The sequence below is a fragment of the Anneissia japonica genome, unplaced genomic scaffold (genome assembly GCF_011630105.1).
Source record: "Anneissia japonica isolate Jap-2015-1 unplaced genomic scaffold, ASM1163010v1 scaffold639_len268944_cov154, whole genome shotgun sequence".
NCBI classification, from domain to species: domain Eukaryota; kingdom Metazoa; phylum Echinodermata; class Crinoidea; order Comatulida; family Comatulidae; genus Anneissia; species Anneissia japonica.
Genome location: NW_022754805.1, coordinates 43,695 through 55,863, shown reverse-complemented (window position 1 = coordinate 55,863; position 12,169 = coordinate 43,695). Strand labels below are relative to the sequence as shown.

The 12,169-nt window shown below is 34.0% G+C and overlaps 1 protein-coding gene across 1 annotated transcript in view; it reads left to right on the top strand.

The window, feature by feature from the left end:
• Window positions 1–4,438: 4,438 nt before the first annotated feature.
• LOC117123247 (multidrug resistance-associated protein 4-like) overlaps window positions 4,439–12,169 on the top strand; it is a 40,218-nt gene continuing 32,487 nt past the window's right edge. Inside the window, exons 1-2 of the mRNA XM_033269105.1 lie at window positions 4,439–4,768; window positions 9,778–9,888. Coding sequence (XP_033124996.1) covers window positions 4,629–4,768; window positions 9,778–9,888 — 251 coding nt within the window. The 5' untranslated portion in view covers window positions 4,439–4,628. The remainder of the gene's footprint in view (window positions 4,769–9,777; window positions 9,889–12,169) is intronic.

Genomic DNA, 12,169 nt, shown 5'->3' with positions numbered 1-12,169 from the left:
TGAAGTGGGGGGAGGGGGTGCTCGATGATCAGTTGAGGGGCGCTAATTCGCAAAATAAGGTGATTTTAGGTGATTTTAAACTACTTGACCGTGATTTGAAACCAGTGTCAGCATAATCTTAGGTAAGCATGTGGTTAACATAAGCAAGAATTTAGTCTAATGAAACTGTTTATCATCTAAATACCTTCCGACGAAAATTGACCTTACCGGCGTCCTCACCGATCGATCTAATGTGACGTTGTTATGTGGGTGTTTTATAGATTATTGAAAATGGTAATATCACCGAAAAAATAGATAAAATGACAGTTGAATGACCAAAAAAGACAACTGAAGACAATAGTTCGATACTAGAAGTTATTTAGTATAACTTTATTCGGGATAGAAATCTAATCTCAAAATCGAGTTGCCGTCCCCGGCGTTGTCAGTGACGTCGTATGATTTGTGTGCGATTTTTACCAATTAGCCCCTAAGTAATAAATAGTTAAGTTATGTAGTACCTTGCAAATCAACCCAGAAACCCGGTAGTTTATTGATTGTCTATTGGTAGCGTCCCTTCGCTGCCAAAAATAGTTTTTTGACAGTTGCGTCCCCGGGGACACCGTGAGGGCATGGTGAAGGCTGGTTACGATTTGGTGGTACATCGATTGAGTATTTTCATTCATCTGGCCATGTAAGTCAGTGGCGTATCTAGATGTCTTGTAATGGGGGGTGGGGGCGAAGGTGAAGTGTTGGGGCTCGATGATCAGTTGAGGGGCGCTAATTCGCAAAATAAGGTGATTTTAGGTGATTTTTAACTACTTGACCGTGATTTGAAACCAGTGTCAGTATAATCTTAAGTATAAGCATGTGGTTAACATAAGCAAGAATTTGGTCCAATGAAACTGTTTATCATCTTGATATCTTCCGATGAAAATTGACCCTACCTCCGTCACCACGGCGTCCCCATCGATCGATCTAACGTGACGTTGTTGTGGTGTTTTATAGATTAATGAGAATGGTAATAGCACCGAAAAAATAGATACAATGACAGTTGAATGACCAACAAAGACAACTGAAGACAATAGTTCGTCATTAGAAGTTATTTTGTATAACTTTATTCGATAATTACTCTCAAAATCAAGTTGACGTCCCCGGCGTTGACAGTGACGTCGTATGGTTTGTGTGCAATTTTTACCAATTAACCCCTAAGTAAAAAGTAGTTGAGCCATGTAGTACCATGAAAATCAACCCAGAAACCCGGTAGTTTGTTGATTGTTTATTGGTAGTGTCCCTTTGCTGCCAAAAATATGGTTTTTTTGGCAGTTGCGTCCCCGGTGACATCGTGAGGGAATGGTGATGGCTGGTTACAATTTGGTGGCACATCGATTAAGTATTTTCATTCATCTGGCCATGTAACCACCCTTCACCATGCCCTCACGATGTCACTGGGGACGCAACTGCCAAAAATCTATTTTTGGCAGCGACGAGACGCTACCAATCAACAATCAACAAACTAAAGGGTTTCTGAGTTGCTAAGTACTACATGGCTCAACTATTTTCTACTTAGAAGTTAATTCGTAAAAATCTCACACAAATCATACGACGTCACTGACAACGCCGGGGACAGCAACTCGATTTTGAGATTAATTTTCTGAATAAATTTCATCACGGTCAAGTAGTTAAAAATCCCCTAAAATCACCTTCTTTCATTGGAAGTAAAAACCATTATTTAGATATAATGACCTTGACACGATAGCACGCGTGCATTACATAAATAATGAGTTTGAAGTCCAAGCATTATATACAGTCAATGACTTTGCAACAGCTATTATTTATATATAATGAAATGTAAAAGCAGTTATTTATAAATAATGAGTTTGAGGTCATTCGTTATTGCTATATAATGAAATCAGTGAACTTATTCCAGGCCTATATAAATAATTGTGAGTTACTTTTCATTATTTATATATAACGATTTGTTACCTTTTCATTATTTATATATAATGGAATCAGTGAACCTATTATATATAAATAATTTTAAGTTATTTTTCATTATTTATATATAATGATGTGTTACCCCTTCCTTATTTATATATAATGAAACCAGTAACCTTATTGTATATCACAGGTGGGCAAAGTGCGGCCCGACAGCGATTTTTTTTGCGGCCCGCGAATATGAAATAAAAACCCTATGTGTGCGGCCCGCCAAGCAACATTGGCTAGAAAACACCGTGTTTTTTACCGCCTGACACGGATCATATGTAAAAAGTAATATTAAAACTGGAATAAAGTGGTGTAAAAGCACTTGGAGGTTTTTAGAAGCGCACTGGAAAGATCGAAGTTTGGGTGCGGCCCTCGGTGTTAAATCAGAAATTCACTTTGGCCCTCTGACCGATTTTTATGCCCACCCCTTTTATATATAAATAATGTTTGGTTAGCCTTTCATTATTTATATATAATGTAATCAGTAAATTAATTATATGTAAATAATGAAACGTTAACGCAATTACCGAAAGGTCCACTGATTAATCTCAGAAAATATAGTATACATACAAGTATCGTGTCGGGATTCAATATTCCGACATTAATTATGTCGTCATCATTCCTGAGTTTTACACCTAAAGCGTAATGTATATAGGCCTAATAATGTTGTGGTATGGTTAAGTTTGGAGAGAGCAGAAACAGAGTATTTCGAAGTAGAAGAGTCAAACAAGGTTGTGCAATGTCACCAATTCTGTTTTGTATAAATGAATTTGCCAAACTTTGTAACGAAAGGTATAAAGATTTGTAATGTACAATACAAGTAATGTTTGATCTCGCTTCAAAATTTAGTAATGATTATAAATTAAAATTTAACTATGAACAATCAAATGTTTTAACTGGAAAAGAACCGATAAAGACTGGAAATTGATGGCAATGATTAAAGCCTACATTGCTGAAATTCATAGTTATAAATATTTAGGGACTTACATCACGAGATCACTTTCAGACCACTGTCATAATTTATAGAAGGAACTATTAAAAAATGGCAACAAAATAATTGCATAGATCAATTCAATTATTGATGAACAGATGTTGTAATAGAGTGTATGGAGATTTGTTATGGAAGATAACTCGCCCTCCCCTCATGTTTGTGTTGGTATAAAAGTGATATATCCAAAGCCTTCAAAAATTACAAACGAAAGTGGCTAAGGCAATTCTAAAGCAACCCGTAATACATGTAAGGAAACTTATTAGGAGATCTGGGTTGGCAATCCATTTTAGCTATTCAGGAGGCTCAACGTATTGATTTCCTAATAGATAATTGTTAAACGTGGATATGAAACGTAGGCCACGGTTGGCTTTTAGTGCTTTGTTATAGGTTACACTGGTTATACATCGACATTTAAAGTGGTATAATCGTTATGCAATACTTACTAAAACTTATGTGGAATGAGCCACATATTTAATCTAAATTTACGTTATGACAAAAATTGGGTAAATGTAAAATTTAATTGAAACAATCGATGGTATTCAATTATTTGATTAACTAGAAGGCAATCATCACTATCAGATTATGTCACTCTTAAATGCACGCATTAAAAAAACATGGGCCTTAACACTGTGTTGGAACCTATTTAATTGTCTGGTAGTAGTACTACTCTACTACCGTATGTAAAGTAATTTTTTAACGAGATTCTGATTTTTGTTTCAATTTCTTTTCTTTCTTGATCTTCCTTATATTTATATATTTTTATGAAAAACTTTTTGTGGAAACGTTGCTTCACAGGCCTACACAAAGAGAACTGGTTTGCCATAGGCCCCTATTCATTGTTACTTCCTCCAGGTAGTTTATTCTATCCTAATTTGTTTCAGAACTTCACGAACACATGAAGTAACAATAAATGATAAGAATTGCCAAGTATCATTGTAGCAAAAACTTATTTGCGCTATATAGACACTTGGTTGGTGGCCTTCTTCCTTTGTCTGGAGCAGTACTTTCTAGTAATTGCCGTGTTTATAATTTACTTGTTTTTTAATTAGTGGATCACAGAGCCAGTGATTCCCCAGATAGCTCATTCATTTTCTCATGGCATATCTATTAATAAATCTTCACAAACATACATGAAGTAACAATAAAACTGGTTTAAATAAGACCTATCATTGTAGTAAAATATGATTAAATAATATAAAATAAATAAAACCTGATGGTAATTAGCCCCAGTCTCTCTCTCTCTCTTTCTCTCACTTTGTCTGGAATAGTACTTTTAATTGCCAATTGCAGTTTGTAAGTGTAGGCCTATATGTATTTTTGTTAATTTAGTTAATAATTTAATGCCTTGTTTATAATTTTTTTTCTTCTTTTATAATTTGTATAATGTGGATGTCACCACCTTTAGTGTGCAGAGCCATCTCTGCTGTTAGTGTGTATGTGGTAGCGCCCTCTCTAAAATATGTAGTTTTGTCTTGAAAGGTAATTTTTTATGATGGAAAGTGAAATGCACTGTCAGCAATTCTTTTAGCACGGATTTCCAAAAGAGCAATGCAAGTCAGAACTACTGTAGTGTTACATAAAGTTTAGAAAGGTGGCATGATTTGAGAGGTCTCTCTCTGTTTTTTTAGGTTGATCCGCACCGTACTCTCCGAAGGAAGGTTTGGAGAGCACCATCATGGTGGCCAATAACACTGACGACAGCCATCCAAAAAAGCCCCGCGAATGTCCAAAGAAGGAAGACGGGTATGATGAAAACTTTGAATTTGATGAGCACCCTTATCGTAATGCTACCTGGTTGTCGAGGCTGTTCTTTTGGTGAGACTCGGTCTATTACTCCCTTAATTAATAAGAGTAGGCTAAGCCTATATAGGCCTAGAGGCCTATGACATAGGCTATGTTAGAATTAATATAGAAAAACGCTAATCTAGCCTACTTCTAGGCCTAGCGAATACAGATCATTTCGGTCGCGATAAACAGCCTCAGTATGGAACGCTGATATACGCAGTTATAGTGCTTTATGTTTGGAAAGTAATTTTTAAATGGTTCTGTATTTTTTTTGTGCGTATTTCAGGCTGGGTATTACCGTAATTTTATTTATTTTGTCTTTTTTTACGATGCTTGATTACCATTCATAGGCCTAATATTCTGTGTGTTTGTTTTTTAATATGATTGTTGTTTTAAAGCCCCATTCCCGGCAAAATTTCACTAAAAACTGACTTTTTTTTAGAAAATATTCATTTGCATTACTCTAATTATTACAAATCATGGAAAAATATTGGCATGAATTTTAGTTTACGCAAAAGAATAAAAAAAATGAGAAATACAGACTATTTCTCAAAAAATATTACCATTTTCTGGACGAATTCATCGTTACTAGGCAAATTCAGAGGTTGTAGATCGCATCCACTGGAATACTCTCGCTTTTATGTATACTTTTATACAGTCAATAAAGTGCACCCTCTCTAATGAGATTATTTTTTGTACTTCGCATCTCGGACAATGCAGTCGTTCGGTTAGGCTGAGATATATTTGTTTAAGTGTCAAAATCTCAGTCAGAATCAGTTTTTTAACAAATTTGAAATAATTCCTATGAAATATTATATTTAACAAGCGACAATACTAGCAACGGAAAATATCATGTCGGCCGTTTTTATGTGTGATAACAGAACCTAAAATCGAGGTAAGGCTAGGCCTAGCCAGCAGCGTTGGATAGGCTAATGTTTTCGGCGCCTACGATATTTCTTCTCACGACCTATCGCAAAATCAACATGAAAAATTCATCCGTATTTATTTTTTGTGTGGAACACAAAAAATCAAATTTCAGTCTTATTTTACATTTTTTTCATTCTTACGAATGTCTAAATTCAGTTAAACTAGCAATTCCGTATTAATTATATTTATAAATCTTTATAACATTATACAAAAATTAGATTTTTCTTAAAAATTGAAATTTTGCCGGGAATGGGGCTTTAAGTTTTTTACGATTAATATTAATTACAAGTAATTTGAATATAATTTTAGCATGTTCTTTTTCTTCCTTAATAAGAAGTGAAAAGTCAAGTACTGTACATATTTGTATTTATCAATATCTGAATTATTAATAAAAAAAAAAAGGCCACGAATGTTATGATTATGATTTAATTTGTTTAATCAAATATACTTTTATATCAGAATATTAAAATATATGTATTTGTACATTCCATTTAAACTATAGTATTTTACAATTAATGTATTTTTATAAACGCCGTGGCTAGAGACCGTATTTCTACTTCGTTTTGCTAAAGGTACGGTAAATGGCATTACGTCACCATCACCCAATGAAGTGCCAGAATGTGTGTAACGTCATTTTTGAAGACTAGCATTGCATTGCAGATCACCCGCGATGAGCGGTGAAACGAGAACGATGTACAGTTCTGGGAAATTAGAACATCAAAAAGTACAATATTGTTTGACTTTCTGTTATCGATAAATAGGCTTATGGTTCCATTTAGTAAAGAGTTTCATTTAGCTAGGCCTATGTATAACCATTATCAAACAAGGACTGATTCCACCAAACTCTTGGCATGCCTCTAGGCCTTGCTTAAATTCTTCGCTTGGCGAAAAATCTAAGCAAGCCTGCTCGGCCTTGCTTGGATTCTGCTTTTCGCGGCAGCTGCTCTGGTGACATTGATCTGAGTGGCATAGGCCTACAGTATATCAGTCATAAACTTAGCCTAGTTCCTCCGTCATCATACCGTCTGAACTTCATAATCCCTACATCCCAAATTTTAGTCCAAGAAGCTCGAAATAATACCACGCTTTACAATCCCACCAAAATATTCATACAATTTGAATGCACAAAACTTTTCGTACCTTTAGCAAATTGAAGTAGAAATACGGTACCGTATCTCTAGCCACAGTGTTTTATAAATATGATCATCAGATTGATGACTCAAAGTTAATGGTTACATGAAATAGGTGAACGCACTTAAACTGCCACTGCTATGACCTGCTAAAAATAGCTAGTCATCTATATTTAGCATCTGACCTACTTCAGTCTTTGCAGTGTAATGCATTCACATTCCTGAAGGCGGCGTACAAAGAATATGTCTTCTCACCCTCATGAGCACCGTGGGAACCTTGGTTGTGGGAAAGATTCTTTCCGATTTTATGGTTAGTTACCAGGCAACTAGTACAGGAGGCCTCGAAGTAGTGAATTTTTCTAGCTTTAGAAGGAAGCCCGCCTTGAAGACCGAAACCGTGGAATGGCTATTAACATATATTTAAAATTGTATATTAAATCTGCATTTTACTACCTGTATGTATTTTATAAACATCAGAATATGTATAAAAAATGTAAATAAAACAAACAAGAAAATACAAACCTTGTGCTGCTTCAGACAAGTAAACAAATGTATGAAAAACTAATCTGTTGACTGTATTTATCTTATAAATCTCCATTTAATTTATGCATTAATAATATATATTGCAACAAACGTTATTGAGAAATTTGTATCAAACCCAGTCGACCTTGTAACATTTTCGTTGTTCCTGTAAAAATAACACCAAGTGATACACGTAATATTAATAATCATAAAATTTAATTAACACAATACTTATCATATATACTTATAAATCATTGTTTCATATTGAGCCACATATTTATACTTGTGATATTTGTTCCATATAGGACCAAAGGATGTTACATAAATATAAAGTTAACATCTATCACAGATTTTAAGATTCAACAGATGTGATGATAGAAGATGATCCCGATGATCGGTAGTTATGGGCAACATGGGTCATAATATGTTTGAGTTCTGATCATTTTTTGTCATAACTTCTCTAGATTAGAAATATATTATATAAAATACAGGCATACTTTCTAGATAATTTGAGACACAAATGTCAATCAAGTCTCTTGACCAATAATCATAGAGTTACACGAAAATATAGAGCGGGAAGCTGGTAATAAACGAGGGCATTAGTGACTTTGGAACAAAGGTTTTATTACAGAGAACATCAAATAATATTTTCGAAAAAATAATTATTTATAAATAATAAATATATTCCAAAATGATCAAATATTCCATTTCTGCATGCTTTGAACAAACAAAAGGAAAGCAACTATTTCTGCTTCTAATTTGCATTGATAAATTTGTTATGATCTTGTAAATTTATATTTTTTTATGAATTGAAAAGGAATTAAATAAATTTTACTTTGAATTGAATTGAATTGAATATTTAGGTAAACTGAATATAGAGAATGCAAGTGGCCAGGGTGTGATCTAGAATGTCATCACATATACTGTACGGTGAATCAAAACCTGAAGTATACCGGTGCATACATATTACAGTACTGAAGCAAATAGATGGCATAATATAAACAAAATTTAATTAAATACCTGCAAATGTAAGTGTTTTGTGAGGTGGTTAATAAAAATGTCTAGAATTCAGGCATGTTTTATTAAATTTTATGGCACTTGTTCTTCCATATTAATTCAGGTAATCAAAAAAAGACCACATTCTTCTGAGCTGCGTATTAAAATTTAAATAAAAAGGGTTCTGCCATAGGAAAAGGAATACACTTTTTGCCAAGGCTCAGTGTTCTTATTTTTTTGCCGATTTTAGGCTCAAAATGTTCTTATTTCGGTTATTATTTTTACACATTCCATTTTTCAAGCATAGATAATTATTGTACAGCATTACTACAGGTTTCCATAGTCTTTTAGCAGCTTTGGTCTCTAATTAGAATAATTTGAATTTGGAACCACAGAAAAGTGGTCTTTAATTGGAGGTGGTCTTTGATTTGTAGGGTCTTAAATTAGAGGGGGACCTGTATACTGTAACTGTATTATAGAATGAATTACATACTGTAGTCACATATACTGCACCAGATAAGATTTGTTGGTTTTTCTAGTACAGTAGAACCTCGATCTTACATAAGGTACGGGACCGGAGGGCGTACGTAAATCAGTTCACGATGTTCTGATTATAACAGCCCGGTAGTAGACTCAATCAACAATGCTGTTTAATGAAAATATGTTGCATATGGTTTGTTTATTGTTTTAGTATTGAAATAATAAGTAGACAGAAGTAACATTATCTCTTTTTAATTATGGTGGCTCTGAAAAGGGCTGTTCGTTTTGAATGTTTTTGTGGTTTTTGATGACGTCATTGTCGAAATGAGGCGTACCTAAAACCGAGGTTTCGTATAACTGGGGTACGTATAAACGAGGTTCTACTGTAATATCATTTGATATTTTACCTCAGCTTCAATTTGTTCTATTTTGTTCTTAATTTTTAATCAATTTCAGCCTTCTTAATGTTTTTTTTTTCAGTGTTCTTATAAAATGTTTTCTTATAAAAAATAAATAAAAATGCTCTTAGAGAAGAATAAGATTTTGTCCATACTTTGGTGAACATGAACATAGGACCACCAGTAAAAATATATGGTTTCTCATCAAAACCTTTTCTGGAGAAATTAAGTTTATCCCCCTAATTTTGTTGTAAGTTATCAATGCTTTAAGGTCAAGTTGAAAAAAAGGGTTGCAAATTGCAATGTTGAAACAAGGTGAAAAATAATTTGAATTGGTACAAAAAAGAAGCAGGGTGAATGAGAAAATAAATTAATTTCCTTGAATGACCTATGTCTGTGGCCTAGAAATTACAGACGATTTGTGCCTGTAATCTGTAAATTGATTGATGGAACGGTATTCCATGCAAAATCAGACATACTGTACTGTACCTAAAATTTCATATTATATTTTTTACAATGTTTCAATATTTTTATTTTAAAAAGTAGTTTTATTAAATTATTATTATTCATATTTTTCTCCTACTAGTTGGCTTACTCCTCTGTTCAAGATAGGCTATAAGAGGCCTTTGGAAATTCAGGATATGTACCCATTACTTGATAATGATAAGACAGAGCACCTTGTTGATCATTTATCAAGGTATGTACAACAGGTATTTCCTCATTGAACTAAAGTTTTTTTTTCGTACCAGCAATCTTTAATATTCCCACCATAATTCCCCCCCCCCCACCCAATACTTACTGTACAAATAGGCCACTTTATTCCTATCATCTAGATGTGTATAAGAGACAGCCCCCCTCCCAATTCAAGACTCATCATTTTCAATCATGCCATTTTTCCTTAATGTGTTCTTATCATCTTGAATTATTTTCCGTCTTGCAAATTATCCCTGCAGGACGTGACATATGTGATTCCATCCCACGTAAGGAAATATTGGGACAAGAACTAGTGAAATTCACTACGACCTCTTGTGTTACTCACCTGCGTTACTGTAGACAAAACTATTGAAATGCTATCAACTAAAGCATAGAGTGTGTGGCAAAGACAAGCAGAACCAGTCACTCGTTGCAAATATTGTGGTTATTAATAGAGGGTCAAACCTTACAATGAGAGCTATAAAGTGGTAAAAAATCATTTAAATCTGACATTTCCTAATATGAAGTTACAAGCGTTTAAACATGCAGTTGTTGAAAAGAACAATATTTGAGAAATCAGCCTTCAAAATTTATGATTTCAGGCATTTTTCAGGTAGGAACCATCACAAAATCGTTAAAAATTTTGTTTTAACATTGAAAATGGGAAAAATAACAGCATAGCATAATGTATTAATTAATATATAAAGGAATAGTGTAATGAAATAGATTTAGAAAATGTTTGCATTCCAGCATGTTTTGCCCAAATGTTACAGTACTTCTGAAACACGATTTGCAACAAGTGACTGGTTTGCAGTGGCGTAGAAAAATATTTTTCATTGGGGGGATGATTGGCGTGTTAGCCAGTGTCGTAACAGGCGCTTGGGGGGGGAGGGGGAAAACTGCCCCTCCCCTAACGGTTTTTACCGGGCCGACCAAGCCGTCGTACCAGGCCGGGTAATAAGAGAAAAGAAAGAGGAGAGAGGGAGGGAAAGAGAAAGAAGAGGAAAAGAAAAGGAAAGAAAAAGAGAAGAGAAAAATAAAGACAAGAATAAAAAGGAAGATATCATAATGACCAGACTCACAACACTCATGCAACCCCTTCTCCACTTCAAAAACTGTCATAACTCCTTTGATTTATGCTGCCCGATGGCGTAACCAGTGGGGAACAAGGAGAAAATATTTATCTTTGAAAAATCTTCCCCATCCCCCACTTTATAAATGCCCTTTCATCCCCTGAAAGTGCCTAAAAACCTCAAATTTCGCACGCATTTCTTGTTAACATGGCCCAATTTCCTCTAAAAATTGCACATTTTAGGGAGTTCAATTCCAATGAAATTAGAATTAAAAACACTGGGGGACAAGGGGAAAATATCCATCTTTGGAAATCTTTCTCCACTCCTTGACAAATGCATCCTCAGAAAGTGCCTAAAATTCTCAAATTCTTTGCGCACATTTCTTGTTACGGTAGGACAATTTCAATTTCCTCTATAAATTGCACATTTTAGATAGTTTTCATCAATTCCGACGAAATTAGAATTAAAAACACAAAAATATTTTGCGCGCTTGGCGCGCATTTTTTAAGGTTTTTTTAGTTTTATCCTTTTAAGTTTTTTTTTAAACACATATTGTCCCAAACTCAAGAAAGACAAATTTAAGATAGATCATTTTAACCTAAAAGAAGGGCCTCAATGTGTATAGATGGTGAAAAGAATGTGTTTGTAATAAATACAACCATGATGAAAATGCTTATATTTACTTTCAAACACACGTGTGTAGCATATATTATAAATAAGATAAGCCCTATGTCGTATTGTTTTCTATATGTGGAGTGTGGTGGGGTGGGGTGGGTATGGTAAATTACTAACCGGGAAATGAGGATTGTATGTTATTATTATTATTATTATTAGTGTTATTATTATTATTATTATTATTATTATTATTATTATTATTGTTATTATTATTATTGTTATTGTTATTGTTATTATTATTATTATTAATATATTATTATTATTATTATGTTGTGATGATGTTGTTTGTACTGTTCTTTAATTTTATTAAAGAGGGCCCCTGAATGTCAGTTAACCTACTGGGCTAAACTAGAAGGGTGATGTGCCTCCCTCTGAAGCTGGAAACCTTGTTTTTGCAAAATAAATTGAAGCAATTTGCTGTTATAGGCCTAATCAATAAATTCCTCATCAACCGATATAACCTTAAACATTCTTGGAATTGATATAACATTACTGATGTCGTACACACCCTTCAGTGTGAAATGTGGCTCTCTTTGC